The sequence below is a fragment of the Cucumis sativus genome, chromosome 6, assembly GCF_000004075.3.
Source record: "Cucumis sativus cultivar 9930 chromosome 6, Cucumber_9930_V3, whole genome shotgun sequence".
Taxonomy (NCBI): domain Eukaryota; kingdom Viridiplantae; phylum Streptophyta; class Magnoliopsida; order Cucurbitales; family Cucurbitaceae; genus Cucumis; species Cucumis sativus.
The window spans coordinates 550,991-573,356 of record NC_026660.2 but is presented as its reverse complement, the minus strand read 5'-3'; the positions used below and the strand labels follow the sequence as shown (position 1 = coordinate 573,356).

The following is a 22,366-nucleotide window of genomic DNA, read 5'->3' as shown; positions in this document are numbered from 1 at the left end:
CATTATTAAAAACTTACCGTCACCATTCCGGAGAGGACGTAAAACTATAATAACTTAACTAAGAGACGTCATAAGATAAGTTTCAAATGTTCTCGTTCGATGTGAATTAAAAGAATCTTAAGATATATATATTAGTTAATAAATCTATTGGGATCAAAAGATTTATTAAATGTATTTTTACTCGTCAACGTCAGTTTCAAATGATAATTTAAAACTTCTTCAATGTTTTTGTGAAGTAATTTTTGTTTTCATTTTAAAAATAAAGGATGCAGTCGTAGGTTTGATATAATTTTCCCTCTTTCCTCCCCATGTCTTTTGTAATTTTTCTAATTCTTTGATATAGTGTCGTTTATTATTTTCTTCTCAAACTAAAATAATTTAGATCCCAAACACATATTAGTATAATCCAAACTAAACTAATTTATAACCAAAACACTAACTAGTGTAATTCAACTATAATAATTTAAGACTATAATAACACACTCCTAGTCTCAAACACATTTTTATTGTTTATTACTGATAGACCGATATTTAGAATATGACTTATTTGTAATAGATTCTTAATTATAAATTAAGACAAAATTTACTATATTTATAATTTATTTAAAATTTTAATGCATATTCTAATATTTTAAATTTAATTAATAACTTGTCATGTATACTCATGAATAGAGTTTCTACCAAACTGGTTTTGGGCTTTTCACAGTTGAAAGGCCTTTTGGGCTTATTAAAACAATGTTATGACACGTGGAAAAAATTTAGTTTACAAAATACTATCAAATTTCAACTACTTAGGAGTAGGGTAAGTGATTGTTAGAGTATATCAAAAGTACTGAAAAAAATAAGTTGTCACTTGTAATCCTTTTCATGTACTCTAGTTAACATTCTTCTTATTCAGGTATATCACACATATGTAGGTGTTAAGCACTGAATTAGGGTTATCGATTCTTCTACGTTATTTCTTTTTATAACTTTAATATTGAATCTCTAGTTTAGTTTATATATGTTACTTTTTCACTGACCTTTACACCCCTCACATGATGTGGTACCTGAAATTTTTAGGTACAATATTGTCTCTATTTTATTTGGAAAGACATGAAAAAGAGATAATGTACTAAAATGTATTATTTTTTAGTTGAATGAGAAAATAATGAATAGAGAGTATATATTATTGAACTATTAATTGACAAAGAAAAAATTCTCAAAGGAAGCATCTTTTCCAACAAAATAATGCCATTTCTTTTTGGGGTGGAAGAAGAAAAATACAATGATTGCCATAACCCACCACCTTCCTCCATTGATATGCATTATTGATATCTTCGTTGCATGAAAATTAACAAAGAAAAATACAAAAAAAGAAGAAGAAAAAGCCCACAAAATATTGTTCAAAATAAACATCATTAACTAAAACTCCACTACAACAACCAATGTTACATTACCAATTATCAAACCATATCCACATATGCTTAAAAGAAAGAATTTTAATTTTGACATCTCTCTCGATGTGATGTAATAGAAAAATTAGTGTTATTATAGAGATTTATCAAATAGTATTGAAAAGGAGGGTAGCTCAATTGTTATATAATATATGTGTTAGTGACCAAATTTAACTTTTACCATACATATGTCAACGCAGTTTTATTTGATTGTTGACATTATTGTAATCATGCATTAAATTTTCATCAATGTTTTTATACGTCGGCATTGGCATAAATAAGCGTTAACCAATATTTGTGTATGTAATAAAACGTATTATTACAAATAATAATCATTTTAACTTGTTTGAGAAATGTAAAATATATAATCTTATTAAATTCAATATGTTTGAGAGCTTTGGTATATCAAATGTCCACATTTAGAATTTAAATTGGAATCGTATATATCTTCTAAATCAAAACCATATGGTTTAATTGTTATAAAATAAATATGCTGACAATGTTTAGTTTTGACCAACTACCTAACTCCACACAAACCGCTACCCCTTTTGATGACACATTAGACAAGTCACAATAACATTAATAAATTTAGATATTGTGTGTATATATAGTGATCTTACTTTTTGACTATTTGACTAACATATGGAAGGAAACCTTTGAAAATCTAGAGGTAGAGATTTACAACTTTATAATTAATTCAACCATATATATAATATAATCAAATATTAAGATATGCATTGCAGATTTTCAATCCAACAAATGCCCCAAGACAAACAGCCAACGCAACACCATCCATGACGAAGGAAGGTAGTACTATCAAGAAATACATATTTTTCAATGAAAAAGAAGCCTTAAAAGGATGTCAAGAGCCACAATAACATGAATAAATTTGTTCTTCTCGAAAGACATGACGAATACCAAACAATATTAACAACATTTCTGCAAAAGAAAACAAAATTTATTGAATATTTCTAGACAAATGAAAATAAAATACTTGGGTAGTTAACAAAACACCAAAAAAGGCATAATAATTGTGTTTTTTTTTTTTTTATTTACAAAAGAGAGCTTTAGCTTCAAATGCATATATATATCACCAAAAGTTTCCAAAAAGGCTCCATAGATATAGAAAAGTAGAACTTAACAAATAACACAAGCATTTGGGTTCTCTTCCATGCTTTGAACATGATAATAAGTGGTCAAATGAGGGTTATATGCTCTATAAGCCTTAACCATCTCCATTATTCTTGGGTCATGCTGTTGCATGTGCATCGGCATTGGCATCGGCATCGGCATCTGCATCGGCATTGGCATTGGTACTGGCACAGCTACTTGCGGTTGCTCTTTCTTCTTCTCTTCTTCCTTCTTTTCACCTTCCTTCTTTGGCTCATCTTTTTTGTCATCGTCCTTCTTCGACTCGTCTTTCTTTGCTTCGTCTTTTTTGTCATCTCCTTCTTTCTTTGGCTCCTCCTTCTTGCCTTCCTCTTCTTTCTTCCCTTCCTCTTTTTTGGGCTCCTCCTTCTTTGGTTCTTCCTTCTTGGGCTCTACTGCTGGCCCTACTGAAATTATATGTGTTGGCCAATATTTCCTCAATTTGCTTACTACATTCACCGGATCCACTGTCCCAATTACTGTTAGCTTCCTCTCTTTCATGTCCATTGCAATTAAATCAATCCCTACAATCCGATCAAAGTAAAGTTTATTTAAAGAAAGACGCAAATATATAACGATCATATCTAATTTAGGTCAATTATTCTTAGAGTCCTTTCAACTGAATGATCAATTATATGGCTGATAGGAGTCGAATTAGTGACAAAAATCTGTATACATTGTTACATATCTTCGTTGAAAAGAATAAGTTCTAACCCAAAACTCGTTGACTAAGCTTTTGTGATTTGATAGTAGTAGTAATTTTACATGTTGATGTTCAAACTCCTCCATCCTTCCATTGTCATTTCGTTTTGAAAAACAGTAATTATAATACCAACAGATGGATTTCATTTTAATTAAAAATACTTCTTTTAAAAAAATTAAATATAACTGGTACCTAAATAATTTCATATCTGTTAGATTAGATGAGACATCTTTTTGTTTCTATGGAGAGAATATTCCTTATGAGATCAAATCAACCTTTTGAACAGTGATTATGTAGTAAATATAATATTATTGTGGATGGGAAACATTTGAAAGTGGTTTTTTTTTTATGATTAAAGAAAACCTTAATCATTTTTTTCTATAATAATTTAATAAAGATCAGTGAAAATTAAAGCAGCCAAAGGAAAGGGCATGTGGGTTAGGTTTGGTGGTGGGGTTGGGGTAAGTTAGAGGATCAAAATCTCTCAACAATCAACATATACATACATCACACCCAACGCAGAATTTCTTTTGAGAGAGACATTTATATGTAATTTTTAAAAAGAGTTTAAAGAGATTTTGTCTCTAAGCAATCTAAGTTAGATACAAAATTAATTAATTAGCTTCACTTTAGAGAAAATAAATAAATAAATAGAGAGAAAAATAAAAAGAACCTGAAAGTGCAGAAACTGTCTTCAAAGCCTTCTGCTTAGCTTTGTCATCATGTAAATCCAATTTCAATATTAACTTCTGCCAAACCCAAAAAAAACAAAGGAATTAGAATAAGAATAAGAATAAGAATAAAGAGATCTATAGATAAGGATCCATCCACATATCATCAATTTAAAAGAAAAAATACCCTAATTTTATCAAAAGGGAAAACCCAAAATAGAAATATAATCAAAATCCAAGAAAAAGTTCAAAAAGATCAATTTTTTTGGAGGGGAATCCACCATGAAAGAATCCAAGCTCTGAAACCCATGTCTTAGATTCTCAGAAAAGGGGAAAAAAAACTCAATTTATGAGATCAACGTAAGAAATTAAAAGATAGAGAAAGAAGAAACCTTCATAGTTATGTTGAGTTTATTGAGAGAGATGAATGGATGAAGAATGAAGAGAAAAAGGATAAGAAGAAATGGGTTATTGATTAGAGAGAGAGAGAGAGAGAGAGAGATGAAGAAGATGAAGAGCACAAGTAGAATTATGCTTTTGTTGAAAAAGATGGAGAGTGAGGTTTATTTTTTGGGCAGCCTTTGTAGTACCAAATAAAAAAGAAAGAAGAGGAAAAATTTGAGTCCAAACAAGAATTGGCAGAGTAGGAGAGAGAAAAAGAAGAAACCTTTGTGAGAGAAAGTGAAGAGAGGGAGATGGTGGAGATTTGAGGGTATTTGAGAGAACCACTCTCTCCTAAATTTTTCAAAACCCATGCACTGTCAAGCAGTAACCTAAACCCACACCGCAAACCTAAATTGTTTTCCTTAATACAGTGAATGCATAGTGGCTTGGTCTACGTGAGTTCCACGCGCCGCCTTATTCCCACCCTCAAATCTTCGAGATTCGTTTTCTTAATTCTAACAGGTGGCGCGTGAAGAGATTCACGCGCTAGCTCTTTCGGAAATCAAGCAACAAACGACGGCGCGTGAGAACAATGATGGGCCTTTTACTCTAATATACTTTGCTCTTCAAAGATTTGAGCAATGTCTTAAACTTTTACCCACATAGTCCATATTTTTGTCTATATTTATTTATTGATGGTTTATATAGTAAAAAAAAAAAGAAAAACTTATTACTTGTAAATTATGATGAATCTATACTATATAAATAATAAACGTAAGTTTTAATTCGCCTAAAAACTATAAAATATTTGTTTACTACATATTATTTCAAAAGTAACTCAAGTGTACCAACAAAAGAAACAAACAACAAGTGGCTACAATGTCACAATCATCTTATTCAGTAAATATTTTTTTCTTTTACATCTTAAAGTCTTAAGTATCTTTTTCAAAATTTTGGTATTGTCAACTTTGTTGAAGTCAGAAATGGCGAATTTGTGATCTTTCTGTGACTTCTCCCTTCTAATTCTTAATTATTTCAATTTACTTCCATTGCTTTCTCCTATATTCCTTTTTCTTTTCTTTATTTTATTTCACGACGGGGTGTTTTGGGCAATTTGATAAATTAGGAATAAACAAACATTTGGACCCAAAATTTTGTTTTCTGTCCATTTAAATAAATACATGCCGACGTTTCTTAAATATTTTAGATTTAGTATCAACATAAAAGGTAAACCAATATTTGTATTTTCTTTCGTTAGTTCCACGTATGAAGTGAAAATTCAAACACACTTTTTTTCAATGATGTAGTGCGGTAAAAGTGAAATTATATCTAAGTACGTAAATTAAAAATAAAATTAAATCAATGGTAATAACAAAGTATTATTAAAGTAAAATTAATATTAATACAAATAAATTTCATTTTAAAATGGTTATTAAGTAACAAATCATAACTTTTAGATAAAGAAAATAAAATTTCTAACGTTTTCGGCCAATTTCACCCATTTCTTATAAAAATTGCTATCAATAACACACAAAAACCAAATTATTTATAAAATTTATAAAAAAATTCAAATGAAAGAGTTAAATAAATTCACTATATTCGATAAATAGTTTTAATATTTTGGAGTAGAATTGTCCTATTTTAAAAGAAAAAATGATGAAAATATAAAAATTTAAAAGAGATATCTTTAAATATGGTAAAGTAAATTAAAATATTTATAAACTATAATAAAAATTTAAATTCTATATAAAAGAAAATAGAAATTGATAAACTTTTTATTTCTATGTCAAGTAAAAACGATAAAAGAGATATGAATGTTTATTATTATAGAATACAAAATTTTAATATACGGTAAAAATTGGACATTTTTTTGATGCAATTCCGTTGTTTAAAAAGAAAAATGAAAATATTAATGAAATCAGGCGCCACGCATTAGAAAGATAAATAAAAGAAGAACCCAGCATTATGAAGAGACGGCGGCGCGTAAGAAACCAATGGACGTTTGAATGGCGGTTGGTGGTGGTGGGGGTGGGGGTTTCAGAATAGCAGTCAATTTAGGCCATATCATTATAGGAATAATAAAAACAATTCACTTTATGTGGATCCCACTTATGGTCATCGTCAGAAATAACCCATCCACGTGTTTTCCCCATCTGGGCGGCTAGTACACGGCCCCACTCCCCGCCACCCACCGTAGATCTCACCCACGTCAACAATCTTCTTTCATCCACGTGTCTTCATTAGCTGACGTGTCAACATCGCCATGCCTCTGATCGTATAATTACGAATCTTTTTTTATTCTACTCTGCTCCTCCCGATTGCATCCTACCAAAACTTATTTTCATTTACCTTTTGGCTTAAATTTTGTATATGAGTTCGGATCTCATTAGGAAATCACGTCGTTTTCCATTCTAAAAAGAAAAAAAAAGAACAAGAATGATGCCTGCCTATGTATTTATTAATCACCAGGAAATTCAAATTAGCCACGTACCATCAACTTGAGCTACTAAATAATACATTACATATTATGTAATCATTATATATAAGTCATTTGTTCTTTTCAAATAGTTATCGAACTCTTTGTAGATTAGATTAAAATATGTCATTTACCTTTTCAAAAATTAAAAAAAAAATGTCATTTAAGAAAAAGAATTATAATATCTACTTTTTGTTTTTATAAATTTATGTTTTAAATAACTTTTTGGCTTCTTTTAGTTGCGAAGATTTGGGGAAATTTTTCATTATAAAAAATTAAAATTAAAGGCATTTCTAAAACAAATGTTCATTATCAATGTCTCTTACATAGAATGTCATCCAGAAAATTAATAATCAAATTTTCTCACGGTTGATTAAATTTATAATTTTCTCACCGTTTAAAACAAAAATAAATGATTTTAAAGCTTTGTTTCATGATTTATTAAATTAAAGGGCTAAATAATTTAAATAAGAAGATAGAGACAAAAACTGATAAATAATTAATGTTGTAAAGACAGTAATCTCTAAAATAAGTTGAAAAGCAAAGGTGAGAGATTTTAGATCTTAAAATTCTCAAATGTATATTTTAATAATAATAATAATAATAATAATGTCCAAAGGAATGATGGGTTATGAGGAAGAGCCAAATAATTAAATAGGGGGTTAAAAGTGGATGACCATTTTCCCTTCTAATTAAAGGAACCACGCCAATAATATTAAAGACAAATTTTGTTTGGCCAAAAAACAAGTGGCTTTGTATTTATCTTAGCTACAAATATGGTTTATATTAAATTGTCTTACACAACCTCTCCATTAATGTATTTTTTGTTTTGATTCATTTGGATCAAAATACTCCAATATACTAATTAAACTTTTTCTTAAAAAATAAAACTTAACCCCTTCCATCTCCAAATCTACTTTGTTCATTCAAGTTTGTTAAATTAAAAATACTTACAAATATACTACACATCATTTATCTTTGTGCATCGAATTAACCGCAATATATTTTTAAAAAGATTGATTAAAAACTAAAGGAAACATGCTAGATGTATGGATCATGCCTATATTCTCTAAAGTTTAATTTTTAAAGATACATAAAGTATAAATATAAAGTAATGCATTTTACTCAATATTTAATTTTAATGTAGGTTTTCTCCTTATGTGTTGTATTGTAAAATCAAACGCTAAAGAATTATTTCTTTTGTTTGCAATCAAAACAAGGTAAAGATATCGAAATAAGGAATTAGATTCAAATGCAATTTTCTCCCTTCTTTTGATTTGGATTTTATAATCTTTTTCCAATACATTTCTCTCAACTATATATTTTTAATCAATCTTACAAACAGTCTTTGTATAATCTTTTTGATATATGATATATTTTTTTTTTTATCAATAATATATCTATTAGACAATATATAATATACAATATTTTTTTTGGATCAATGATCTTTAAAAAAATAACAATTATCATTTAAGAAAACGCTAATCTTATAGCATTGATGGAGAATCAAATAATTGGTCGAGAAAACTTATGCTTTTACTAATTAGATTGAGTTATGTTCACAATTTAACGTAGCTACGGATAATTCAAACCGCCACTATAAGTAAATAGGATAGATATCCATCTTCAAACCTAACTTAATTAAACCACAACCCTATCTCAGACTCCAGTAAGAAAACTGACTTCTTTTCTTTTCTTATCTTAACAGCACAATTTGTCTAACAAAAATAAGGCCTTCTTTCTATTCATACCCCCAAAAGTATGTATATAATATATATAAAAAAACGAACAAACAATTCCAAAAACACATATTACAAGCAAAACAATTGGTTTTGATGGTTGAAAGTTTAGGCTGCCAAATTTTTGTAGGTACACATGTGGGACACTACAACATTTGTTGAAGATAATAATATTGGTTAGCTAATACATACATATATTATTAGCTCTCATTTGATTTTTCTAGCCAAACGATAATATATGAATTTGGAAGATTTAAATTTTCCAACGCTTTTAATTAGAATTATATATATATATGTTTTAATGAGTTGAAATTTATTCAATGTCGAGAATATTATTATTTGACGTCAACAAATTTATCTTACTTTCGAAATTGTGTGATTTTGTTGTTTTTGTTGTTATATTATTGCTTTTTGAGATTCTTTGTTTGAGATTGATTGATACATATCACTCCAACCTAAACTTTTTGTGGCCAAAAACAAAAGTGGTGGAAACTTTAGGAGAATATGTTAATAGGGTGTGACCGTCACATCCTACCTAGTTAGTAATTTATCATTTCAAATGTATGAACATATATATATCTAAAATAAAGAAAAATAAAGTCGAAAGATTTGCGTGTTACATCATCATTATTAATTTGTGATACCAAAAATAAAAATTATAGTATTTTTTTTCTTCTCTTATGAATCCAACATTGCTAGATGGATAGACAATACCTTTAATTAGATGAAAATTAATTGTCGTAGATATTTGTGTACGGACTAGATAATTTTTGTTTTAGTATAATAGGAGCAGAACATTGAAAGCTACAAATCTTTTAATACTTTAATACACATAACATAAGTAATGCTTAAATATTCACTTGTAAATGAATGAAGCTACTTTTGGGATGTGCCTCTCAATCAATCAATTATTGTTGAAAAATCAATCGTTAAATTAGAAAAACGATTCTAACAATACGAAGATCCGTTCCTAAACATTTTTGTAAATTTTTGTTTAAATAGTAACACAAACTATAGGTTTACTGTTTTTTGACCAATTTGTATAGTATTAACTAAATAGTCGTGTGAATTAAAAGTTTGGCAACCAAAATTATTGTAAATATGAAAATAAATGAAATTAAATTGTTATATAGGAAGATGGAGGGACTAACTTGATATATAACTTCCTATTGAATCACTTTTGTTTAAAATTGTTGGGAGTATATTATTGGTGCAAAAATATTGCGTAAAGTTATATACAATAATGGCATTGGGCATAGTCAATGTCACATTGATATGTTTCTTTTTTAAAGTTATTGAGAACACTTACCTTTGCTTTCTCAAATGGATTTCTCTTGCCTTTTGTTTTGTACCATCCAATTGATTTTTCTTTTCACAACTCTAAGTTTTGATTTTTCTTAAAAAAAAAAAAAATGGTAAAAACTAGGATGGTTGAAAAATATTTGACCAAAATAAGATAGAGAAGTCGTGTACCCAATACATGATTATACAAATTTTTTGATTTGTTATATGTATGCTGACATGTTGGTTGATTGCTAGTGTGGCGGTGTTGACTGTAAGTTGTCTAACATGTATGAAGTTGTGTACTCGATCGTCTACCTTATTAATTTGAAGCACTAAAAAGATTAATACATTTAATTCAAAATGGGTAAGAACCTCGTTTATTTAACTTTATAAACTAATGTTTTGTTATTATATTGATAATTGATATATGGATACATTGGATATAACTAAACTCCTTTTCGTTTTTTAGTTTTGACTCTTAAGTTAGACCCTACTTCATTAACATGTCAAATGGACTATATTAACCTTTCAATTATTTGTTAATTCAAATATTATTAGGATAATCTTTTGTGTAAAGGTTAGAAGTACTTTAAGTCTCTTATCCGTCACACAGTGATAATAGTAATACCCTTCAACTTTCTATATGTTTGTTTTTATTGTATTATTCAACTTTCAAATGTTGCATGCAGTTATATAATACTTTTACATTACATCTACCTAAAAAAAATTTGAGAAGTGAAGTCAATAGATGCAACTCTCTCTCTATAGATAACTTATGAAACCAATGACATACTCAAAAGTTAAATTAATCTATTTAAATTTCAGCCTCAAACAATGTATGTTTCTTTTGACTATCCTTCTCTTTGCCTTTTTAAGTGTGACCCTTCAAAGTTAAATCCCCTATGCTATGAGAACATATAATAATGATTTTTAATATGTCAATGACATCAAAAACAAAGTTAAATGATAATTAATAAGGAGGCTAATGAAAATATAAAACATATGAAAATATATATTTACAAAATTTAGCAAAACTTTATATTTTATTAATAATGATAACGATAAATTTATATTGTTAATAGAATATGAAATTTTTTTATGTTTTCTAGATATTTTAGTTCATTTAATTATATTTAAAAATGTCATTAATTAGAAATTTTATAATCTATAGTTTTTATACGGTTAAACTACTCTAAACTAATTGGAAAAAAGTATCAATTTATATTTCTAAATTGGGAAGGAATTAATTTAAATAATGAATTCTGTAGGGTATTAATTGATCAATTTACACTCTTCTTACGATTATTTTTCTTTTAAATTGAGACTTACAGTGGTTTCAATTACACTTTTAAATAAAGAATTTAATTAATTTTTAATTTAGTTTACTTTGAAAATCATCACTGCACAATCATAACATAGGTTAAACTTCTTTAAATGTCCGATTAAGAAAATGAACTGTTAGAATTGGTATTGTTGATTTTCAAAAGTAATTTTAATTTAGAGACAAATTGATTCGTTATCGGTTGAAAAGTCAAATCGTGTCAAAATTATTTGGTTTTTCATATTTTAGAAGTTTTTGATTTGTTATATAGTTTTAAAAAACCAAATCAATTGATTTTTTTAAAAAAAGTTTCGAAAATCATATTTTAAAAATTTGGAAAAAACCTTACAAAAATTTGAGTGGAAATAAATTTAACCTTTCAAAATTAAAAATCAAATTGTTAATTAAGTTTAACTATTGGAGTTGATCTATTGCATTCCTTCTTCTTTGTGACTAAGTAAAAAGAGTGTTATTTTTGGCTTCCTATTCACTCTCATCACTTATAGTTTTTGCTTGACTCTAACATAAGGAGATTACTCTTTCAAATGAAAGAGAAGAATCCCTAACAAAAGAAAAAGAAAAGACGTCTATTTATATTGAAAGAGGTCATTTCAATTTTAAAGTTTAATGGTTGAATTTCTACACACTAATATAAATTTAGGTCAACTAATATCAAATTATGAATAACTTTTAATCTTAGTTCACCGTGATTTCGGTTCACTTTTCTTCTAATAACATATAAGTTACGTTTTTATTTTGGATGTGACTTTAATTCCTTCATTGTTTTTTTTAGATGAAGGGATACAAAGTCTTAAAAGAAAACAAAGGTTTTAAGCTCGTTTTCCCTCAAATAAATAAATAAAATCTTCACTTTCACCATTGTTAAGCTCTAAAATATGGTTTTAGAAACACAAAAGTTAGTACCAAACAGATTATCGAAATCTACAGTTTTCTCCTTCAAAATAATCGGAATCAAACGGCACCCAGCAAAGAGATTCTGATTTACGGAGATCAAATGGACATGAATTGCCGCAAATCTTGAAAAAGACCGTGAAATTTTGAATCTTTTCTTCAAGCAACTGCGTTAATGTCAATGTGAAGTTTTAATAATCATCACCTTAATGTCATTATCCATTTCCTTCTTTTACGATTATTATTATTATTTCCCCAAATCGTACTCTATAATTTCCTAACCTATTGGACAAGGAAATTTCAGCGATTAAGAAGATGGTTGTTGTTTCCCTTTGCTATCACTTAGCATTGGGACCTTCCATGGCGACAAAACCCTTTATCACCATGGCCGAACAGCCCATTGCGCCCGATCTCTATGTCGATCGGTCAACTTTTCATCGTGGGTCGTCTTCTTTCTCTTCATCTTCTGGCCGTCGCGATCTTGTTTTTGTTGTTAATCCCCGCGGTTCGTTTCTCGTCACTTAATTTTCTGTTTTTTTTATTGGAAGAGGAATTTAGTTGAAAAATGGGAAATTTAGAATGTGGGTTTTTTGTATTTGTGTCGTAATTGAAGACTTCAATGCTTTGAGTTTATTGGAACTTCATTGGAGATTGTAATTTTTGTGGGGTTTTCCAGTTCTTATGGTATTGGCCATTGGGTGATTTCTAGTCATGGAGTTTGATCATGTTTTAGCCCTTATGCAGGTGCAAATGGTAAGACGGCGAAGCAATGGAAGAAGCTCGTTCCATATCTACGCACTCGGCTTGGTGAACATTATAATGTGAGAATTTTTTCTCTTGTTATCTGTGGGGAATTGTGCGTATGAGTCTAATTGTGTTCCTAGGCTCAACTTCGCTATCTCCATTGAAGTAAATCTAGCATATTGAGTTATATTTATGGAGCTTATTGGAGTAACTGATTTTGCAAAAGAAATACTAGATTCAAAGACTTTGGGTGGAGCTATTTTCTGACATAGTTTACATGTTTGGAATTTGAATATCTGTTTTTTAGGAGTTGTTTTCCATATTTTTCTTTCTATTTGTTCGCCTGTTTATTAAAATAATTGAACTTGCTTGTTAAACCTCCAATTGTGAATTTTTGTGCCAGAAGGGACAAAAGAAGTATTTTTGTCACTAGCAGCTAGGACAGTCTTTATTATTAGGATTGTTGGTAGTTATTAGAATTTGGTGTGTTAGGAAGTTATAAATTCCTTTGTTGGTTATGATTGTGCCCTTCTTGAATTGATCATACCTGATAGGTTATATGATCTCTCTAGAGAATTTTAAGTAAATAAGGATACCTATAATTATTCTCCCTTCAAACATCATGACAACTAGCCTTGGCATTGACAAAAGGAGATTTTTAAAAAGGATCACAAATATGTGCTTGCTTGAGCTTAGAGTGTAAAATCTAGTTTTATTTTTGATCAAGTATTCCGTTCTTTACGTACAACTCCCACAAAGATTGTCCAACGACCCACCATTTTAATTGAATAACCATGCGGTTCTAATTAAACCCGCCAGTGTACTATTGCATTAATTTAAGTGGGTTGCATCTTCAATGACAGAGGAAAATCTTTTTGACAAATCTGTGGATAATATATCCTTTTAGGTTCTCTCTTGGTGTACAATTTTTTCTTATTTGCATGACTACACTGAGCACTCTTTTAGCCAATTGGTCATTTTGTAGCATCCTAAGGCTACGGTTTGCTACTTCCTTGTATATTCTATCTCATCGATGAATGCTAGAATATTTCTTATTTTGAGAAAATAATAAATATATAATAAGAAGAAAGTTCCTTATCTTAACGTCAGCATATTTGTATCTCATTTGTACATTTTTCATAGATCTGACTTCTTGTTCCTTTAAAGGATCTATTATTTGCTTTTATTAAAATTTCAAATTGGCTAATGATCCATATCTTCATTCATTCTTTATGTTATTTTGATCTTTTTTTTCCAAATATCGTTGAGCCCAGAAAATCGTAATAGCTCCTTATCATATTATGATGGAGTATATAAGTGAATAGTTCCGTGTGCACTAATTTGTGTAGCTTGAAATTTATCTATGAACTAACTAAACAGTTCACTTTTGTGGACAGATATGTGAATCTCTGACGTCAGGTCCTTGCCATGCCATTGATATAACGAGGGAGGTCTGTCTGAATTAGTTTTTTGTGGAAGTTCAGATAGTTACTATCGATCTTTTTGTTGACTTAATGACTTATAGGCAATTCGGGAAGGTGCTGATGCTGTGATTGCTGTAGGAGGAGATGGAACTTTTCATGAGGTATGATACGACTCATTTCTATTAGTTCAGTTTTCAATGCTTAGCGCAGACTTGGTTTTACCTTTTCTTTTTAGTCATCTTTGGTTTAAGCCAGTAAACCAAGCCAAACTGCTTGCACGCCCAAGTTGAATGATGTGATTGCTCGATTGGTATATGAACATCATTTTTTTTTGTTTCTCTTGAACACCTCAAACTTTTTGAAGCTATTTGTTGTATCTATCCATAGTTTTTGAGCCCGGAGATTTCAGTGGTAACATCTAACCATTAGTATAGCTTGAGTATGTCTTCTTCTTCTCCTACTAACTTAGTACTTGATAATGATTAATTACCAAGGTCTGTTTTCTATAAAAGTAACTTTTAACTTGGCTTTGATTCAAGCAACCCTCTTGTATTGCCATTAAATATAAGCAAGTATTTTACAACTTTTAATGAAATTTTCTAGGATTGATGTTTGGTTGTATACGTTTGACTTGATGCATGAGGGGATTAATCTGTTCTGATTGACAGGTGGTTAATGGCTTCTTTTGGGCTGGAAAGCCTATTGTTAATAATGATGGAGAAGCACGTAAATCAACAGCACTTGGTGTAAGAGATTCCTTCATTGTTACTATCTTAAGTTGCTTATTTCCATTATCTACTAGCTGCTGGTTTATCAGTCTGTAACTTGTTCAGATTATTTTCATGAATTTATGCTATTGAATTGTTGGATTACATATATTATTGTGCCTACTTGCAGATTATTCCCTTGGGGACAGGTTCGGATTTTGCAAGAACATTTGGTTGGTAAGTGCACATTACTGCATTGGGTTTTTGTACGATGTGAGACTTTCAATTATCACTTCCTCCATGGGGTTAAGCAAACTTGGTTAACATTCTTTTAATTAGGAATAACAATCCTTTTGAAGCTGTGGACCGTATAGCCAAAGGTATCCTTGTTTCACTCTTTTGTCTTCCCCTCTAATTTTTCTGTCGATGAAGTACTGTAAATGGCTCTGTTTGTTCACACAAACATTGCATTACCATTGGTAGTTCATGCAAGATATTGTGCAGGGTTGAGGACCCGAATTGATGTTGGAGTTGTCAATGAAGATAATGGGGAGAATCATTACTTTGCAAATGTTGCAGACATTCATTTGTAAGGTTAATCTAAACAGTATCATTGATGCTAACCGACAAACTATGCTAATTAAGGTCATCTAATTATCTTATTGCATGGATCTTTTTGCAGGAGTGCAAAAGCTGGTTTTTATGCTGCTAGATACAAGAAATTTGGAAACTTATGCTATGTGATTGGTGCTTTGCAAGGCTTTATGGGACACCAAAATAGAGATTTTAGGATTAAGGTCAGCATATAGAAAGAAACTCTAGAATTTTTAATTTATTTTATGGAATAATTGTGGTGTGGTGCCTTTGATAGAACCCGGATATATTGAATATAAAAGATAATAGAAATAAACAGTAAATCAAGTTATTCAAGGTACTTGGACCTTCCCTTCTTGAGATCACAATCTCAAGCCCTAAAACCTAAATATTGCTTCTTTTCTCCATTCCCCTATCCCTCTATTTATAACCAAGTATAACCGACTCCCTAACTATTTATTGTTATGCCCTTAATACCCTAATAACCTCTAATACCGATCCTATCAGCCTCAAGGTGGTTTCAAAATGTAGACCATTTTGGAGGGGGCGATGACTGCATTTTTACCATCTTTATTTAATTTCATCCATGTAGAATGCCATAACTTACAGGTTGATGATGGTGAATGGGAGCTGTATCCTCAAGTAACTGCTCTATGCATTGGAAATGCTAAATACTTTGGCGGTGGTATGAAAATTGTGCCAAATGCCGATCCTTCCAACGGGAGTCTAGAGGTATAATTTGTTTCTGTCGAATTTTATTTGATCACTTTTTCCTTCCTTATCTCCTTAACTATGTGATGCTTTCCCTCTGCTTTCTTTGCAGGTAGTAATTCTTCAGGATTTCAAGTGGTATGACTTTATTCTGAATTTGCATAAAATATACAATGGGACACATTTGACGGTGAAAAATGTAACATCAAGAAGGTTAGTCATCTCTTTAAAAATTATAATAAATTATAATGTGCCTAGATTTTCCATTTTGTATTTCAATTTTCTCTCTCCAACGTCTGTTTTATGCTGGAGACTTGTGGAAGTAGAGGTGAAGAAACTATAATTGAACTGGATTTGCATGGAGAATTGTGATTTTCATTTCTGTCAAGTTTTTGCTTGAGAAAAACTTACACTCAAACTTATATGGAGATGCCTTATTTACCTAGCAGAGAAGCCATAAGAAAAGTAATATTGTTAAACCTTCTGACTTCTGCCATTCTGATGTATCCTCAACCAAAATTAGAAAGCTCATATGATTATCCTTTTTTCCTTGTTAAGTCTTTGTTAACGTTGATGAACTCAATTCAAAATTTTTGATCGATATCAATGTAACTCTTCCATGGTTGAACATATGATTGAGCATGATTTCACATTTCAGCTCCATCATTGTTTGGCAATGATGTCCTTTTCTCAATCAAAACTTCCTATTACTGCTTCTGGGTTTGTTCATTTTCAATGCAACTATCATCAGTTTATCGTTTTGTTGTTCAAGCAGCGTTCGTTCGATCGAAGTGGAAGAAGTTTCTTGCAGCGGCAGCATATATGTTCAATCTGATGGGGAACACTTAGGGTTTCTTCCAAGGAAATTCCATATTCTACCAGCTGCCATTGAAATGATATGCTGAACATGAGCTCTTTTGCAGAGAGAGAGAGAAACAATAAGCAAAAGCTTCATAGCCGTAGCATCCTTTTTTTCTCAAGTGGACTCCTCTCTCAAATTAGAGTAGACAAAGCAAGCTGTTATTTTGCTTTTGTTCAATTAGCTACAGTTCCTTTTTGTACCAAAGCCTTCTTTATTTTTAATGCTGTTGTAAATGTAACTGGCATTTTGGCTGAGTTTAATCATTTCACCTATTTTTTTATATGTATAAAAAAAAAAGAAAAAAGAAGAGATTTTACAACCTTACTGTACAAGTTTCAAATTGATTTATATAATTTTGTTACATCTTTCAAAATATTGTTATTAGAATGTCTTTACCCCTACACAAAACTGACCCAAAAAGATGAAGCTTCAGTTCAATAGTGACAGTTTTAACTATAAAAAAATGTTTAGGGTGGGGTTGACGAACAAGGAGTGCCTCCTCCATTCACCTTTTTTTGCTTTTAAAGATATTGTTGCTTTATTATAAGATATTTATAAACAACACAAGAAATCATGTTAAACAACTATATATATCATCTCAACCCACAAAATTTCTTGATTTAAACTGCTTCTCTTCCACTCTCGTTTTATTAAACCAAAATCTTCAGGTTTTAGTCAAAGCTTTTTAAAAATAATTGTAAAAACAGGGGAGCAAAGCAATAGGCAATTTGATATGTAAATATGAAATAAAGTGGAGAATATAGATGGAACTGTTATTAGTGAATTACACATAATCTTTTAAGATAATAATCATGCATATATCTAATTGGTTACGTATTTTAAGTTTGGAGATTAACGTTTATAAATTTAATTTTATAAATTATGAAAGGGAAACAAATAAAAAAGTTAGATATTTTAACGTTTCTGGTGGTTGCCATTCGTTTAGGCGGGCCGAAGCTCCAAAATCATTCCAACGCCCAAAACCATCTTTCTCGGTGACTCCATGTTTCTAACTTCCAATGGCCACCATCGTCTCTTTTCAACCACATTCATCTCTCCATACCTCTCTCAACTCCATTCGACCTAATCCCTCTCTCAGAATCTGCAGAATCCACTGCCAGGGGAACAATCCCACTACCGATTCCCCCAACAATCAAGAATCCAAGCCCGAGAATGCGGTGCTGAAGGTCGCCTGGTATGGCTCCGAGCTCTTGGGGATCGCCGCTTCATATCTCCGCCCGCCGTTGGATGTTCAAACTCCCCTTAGGGCTCAGGAGCTCACTACGGATGTGTCCGGTTCAATTCCTCGCCCGCTTATCGTTGAAACGATTAAGGAGGATTTTCGGCGGTCCTACTTCGTCACAGGTTCGCGATTCTTTATTTATTTATTTTTTTAATATGGAAAGTTTTAGGGTTCTGACGTTCTTTTGAAATGAAGATTGTTTGGTTGAATTGAAATTGTTTTTAGTCAGTTATTACTTAGTTTGCTCGTTTGGAGATGAGAAATCAAAATTACTAGTGTCGAGTTGGAGTGATCATCAAACTTCTTTGTAGTTAACATTGTTGCTTCTTTTTCTTGCTTTTATTAAAACCATAAAAAAATTTCAAAATAGTATCACATAGAAAGTTAAATCAAACACCCACAAACTCTAATACGCTAAAGTCAATTATTCAAATAGAAACTAAATTTTAACTCGTAGGAACTATAGTGAAGCGTTTAATACCATGGAGACCAAATTCAATTTTTTTTGAAGTGAATATAGCTGTGCAAGCTGGGAATTTCCTCTTCATCTCCGATTCAAAAATTTTCCAAACTACTAACTTTGTTGGAATTCCTTGAATTCATTAAGTGCTGCTACGGACAACAAAGTACAGAAAATTAGGGGACAATGCCCCGAAAAGCTTTTTAGTTTTAACGATTTTGACCCTAGCTAATTAGGAGACAATACCCCGAAAAGCTTTTTAGTTTTAAAGATTTTGACCCTAGAATTTAGAAAATTGCAATATATAAACTTTGACATTGCTTGTACTTAGAAAACATAGAAAACATTGCTTGTATTTAGAAAACATAGAAAACATTCTCTCTAGTAATATTGTTTTACTTCTGACAAATAATTATTTTGTCCCCAATATTGTTTGTAATAGACAGAACACATGAACTCAAGTATGTATATTAACTTCCTAACGTGGGCATATAAGGAACTATGAAAGTTTAGGTAGATATTAGGTGGAATTATGAAAGTTTAAAGACGGATGTGGTTATATTTATATATTGGTTAAATTACATGTTTAGACATTTACGTCAGTTTAGTGCTTAAACTTTAAAACGTGTCAATTGATCGATTTTAAGCGTAGGGCGATTTGGTCTTAAGAAGCGTTAGATTTATATTAGCTTTTGCTGTTTAATTGTAGAACTTGTGACAGTTTTTGCAACTTTTGTTTATTAGTGTATTCAGTGAATGGTGATGATCACAGGGAACCTTACTCTTCAGGCTTATGAAGAGCAATGTGAATTTGCTGATCCGGCTGGTTCTTTCAAAGGGCTTCGCCGATTTAAAAGAAACTGTACAAATTTCGGATCTCTTGTGGATAAGTCAAACATGAAACTTACCAAATGGGAGGGTTTTGAGGTAAGTTCAGTCTATAGTGCTATTGTTTTTGTTTACTTAAGTTAGTGTTGAATTGTTTGTTGTTTGGTCTGAATACAGGATAAGGGCATTGGACATTGGAAGTTCAGTTGTATCTTGTCGTTTCCTTGGAGACCAATTCTATCTGGTACGTTTAATCTGTGCTATGCATTAGAGAAAGTTTGGAAAATTCCTTTGAAGGGTGTTTATTCGAGTGAAAAACTTAATTAATCGGGTAGGTTGTCTTGTGTGATTAGTTAAACTATACACAAATTGGTACAATCTCTCACAGATTTTGAAAAGGAATGAGTTTAATTAAGTTTTCCTCCTTGAAGTTTTGTAATGACTTTTGAAATTTTAACAGAAAGTACTCTTGACATATTAAACGGCCGTTTCATAACTTGCGTGTAGTTTAAGAGTATGTTTGAGAATGATTTTGAAATTACTTTTACATTTTCGAAATGACTCTAAAACATAGTTTTAATAATTCAAAATCAATTGGATATTTGGTTGCACTTTTATAAGTTATTTTTATATCATTAAAATTGTTTTTCACAAAAGTACGTTTTAGAGTGGTTTTACACTTTTGAATGTAATTTTGAATTATTAAAGATGTGTTTTAGAGTGATACTAAACATGATAAAAGTATTTTCAACCATTCCAAAATCACTCTAAAACAAGTTCGTAACATCCAATCCAACTATGACTTATTGGAAAAGGTGTGAAGAAACACTACTTCAAAAACCATCTCATGTTCACTTTTAACTTTTATGGAATTTACAAAAATCACTTTTTAGTACGAAAATTTAAGATTTCGTTTAATAAATCGCTTTTCACTGCTTAAGTCATACAATACTCATCACTCACCAGTGCCATGAAAACTTGTGATTGAGATAAGTTTATAGTAAATTCCCAAAGAGATATTATCAAAGTTGAAACATCTTCTTGCTTGAATTCTAAACAATATGGCAACAAAAAAAAAAAAAAAAAATTGCAGCAACTGGATATACAGAGTATTACTTTGATGCAAGATCTGGAAAAGTATGCAGGTAAGAACACTCTAAACCCTTTTGTTTGTGGATCTTCTTTTGATAAAATCTCCTTTTGGTTCCAACTCTTCTTAATGGAAAATTTTCAGGCATGTAGAACACTGGAATGTTCCTAAAATGGCTTTACTGAAACAAATTTTGAGACCAACTCGAGAGTGGCTGTGGTTTAAGAAAGCAGGTGGTACCTGATTTTTCATTATGATAAGAACAATGATTAGAACAAAAACCTTTTTGGAGTATGATCAGCTTCATGTAAATTTTATAGTTTGATTTGGAAAATATATTTTGTGGGGTTGTATGATGAAATTATATGTAATAGAGCTTTTTTTTTTTTCTTGAGGTTTATAGAAGATATTTGTACAGATAGACGATGAAAGAATGGGGATTTCTTTTTCTATGAGTGAATTAGTTGACTAAGACCGAGGGTGAGCCATCAAAGGTGGAGATGTTATTAGTGTAGAGTTTCGATTGAATTCTAGAGATTTCTAAGGATTCGAAAATTCATCAGGGGAATTTCATTTTGTATGGTCTTTGATTATATCTAATATTATAGTTACGCAAGTCACTACATAACATTACAACTTTTCGCAAAGTATTGCCAAAATATCCATACATCAACTAACCAATAGAGATAGTAACCTCACTTTTTTTTTTTCTTTCTAAAATCTATGATTTATCGCTGATATATTGTTTTGTTGATATACTACCACATTAATATTGATTCACTATTGAAATACTATGGCAACACATATCTTTAAAATATTGTCGACATGCCATTTTGTTTTCTTCATATGTTATCCATATATATCTAAATTTAGGAATGGAAGTGACGGCATAAAATGTGATAAGGATCATCCACTAATGAGATGTATCAACCAATAAAATCTATATGTTCCTTGTATTAATCCTATTATATTAAGCTAAGTAACTATCTTCAATATTCTCAATATCAATACCTTGGTTACATTACTATATTCTATATTAAATTTATTAGATAACTAACGAGAGTGAAGATCGTCTCCTCAAATCAACATTAGTTTTAGATTCATTAATAGATAAATTCTCAAGAAGTCATCCAACGGATACATATAGCATTGAACCCAACGATTTTTTTTTTTTTTAAATCTCCTTTTATCAGTATAGTTAATTTTCTTAAACCAACTATCATATCTTCAAACTTGAATTCATTCCGATGTTATCTTCGTTCATGTCCATACACTTGTGTTTGGGGTCTAAGGTTAACGCTGACATTTTAACACAATTCAATTCAATCTAAAAAAATAAATTGGATGGTAAACCAAAATAACAAATTATGAGTTTTACTTTAGAAAAATAGTAAAAATAATTATAAATTGTTAGAATAGAAAACCATAAAAGTTTGAAAAATAAATAAATGAAACAATCTCTCAAATACTCCTACCCAATCTGAAAAATACATTGTTCACTTAAAACTCAAATACTTTGTAATTAAATAACTTATGCTACATACATTATGTCATATTAGAATCACAACAACATTCTCAAATATTTGCAAACTCGAAAATATTATGTCAAATGAAAATAAAATTGAACA

General features: G+C 30.3%; 3 protein-coding genes across 6 annotated transcripts; 2 read left to right on the top strand and 1 right to left on the bottom strand.

Annotated features, from left to right (window-relative positions):
• Nucleotides 1–2,456: 2,456 nt before the first annotated feature.
• LOC101218448 (heavy metal-associated isoprenylated plant protein 39) lies at nt 2,457–4,714 on the bottom strand. Of its 3 annotated transcripts, none has more exons than XM_031888114.1 (3): nt 4,627–4,714; nt 3,962–4,037; nt 2,457–3,109 (listed from the first exon to the last, which is right to left on the bottom strand). In XM_031888114.1, the coding sequence occupies exon 3, from the start codon at nt 3,090–3,092 to the stop codon at nt 2,574–2,576; it is 519 nt and encodes a 172-aa protein (XP_031743974.1). In that variant the 5' UTR covers nt 3,093–3,109; nt 3,962–4,037; nt 4,627–4,714; the 3' UTR covers nt 2,457–2,573. The 3 variants fall into 3 exon arrangements, with proteins under 3 accessions (XP_031743974.1, XP_004138486.1, XP_011656358.1); XM_004138438.3 differs by lacking the exon at nt 4,627–4,714 and adding an exon at nt 4,352–4,613; XM_011658056.2 differs by lacking the exon at nt 4,627–4,714 and adding an exon at nt 4,241–4,340.
• A 7,408-nt stretch (nt 4,715–12,122) lies between these two features.
• LOC101219549 (sphingoid long-chain bases kinase 2, mitochondrial) lies at nt 12,123–17,465 on the top strand. Its single transcript, XM_031887470.1, has 12 exons — nt 12,123–12,580; nt 12,820–12,896; nt 14,217–14,270; nt 14,345–14,404; nt 14,912–14,989; nt 15,141–15,187; nt 15,290–15,330; nt 15,455–15,539; nt 15,633–15,747; nt 16,154–16,276; nt 16,368–16,468; nt 17,031–17,465. Exons 1-12 carry the CDS (start codon nt 12,391–12,393, stop codon nt 17,158–17,160), a joined length of 1,101 nt encoding a protein of 366 aa, XP_031743330.1. The 5' UTR covers nt 12,123–12,390; the 3' UTR covers nt 17,161–17,465.
• A 563-nt stretch (nt 17,466–18,028) lies between these two features.
• Nucleotides 18,029–21,358, top strand: LOC101218208. Of its 2 annotated transcripts, XM_004138436.3 has the most exons (5): nt 18,030–18,482; nt 19,593–19,747; nt 19,826–19,892; nt 20,742–20,793; nt 20,883–21,358. In XM_004138436.3, the coding sequence occupies exons 1-5, from the start codon at nt 18,137–18,139 to the stop codon at nt 20,980–20,982; spliced, it is 720 nt and encodes a 239-aa protein (XP_004138484.1). In that variant the 5' UTR covers nt 18,030–18,136; the 3' UTR covers nt 20,983–21,358. The 2 variants fall into 2 exon arrangements, with proteins under 2 accessions (XP_031743331.1, XP_004138484.1); XM_031887471.1 differs by lacking the exon at nt 20,742–20,793 and having other exon boundaries at nt 18,029–18,482.
• The last annotated feature ends 1,008 nt before the right edge of the window (nt 21,359–22,366 follow it).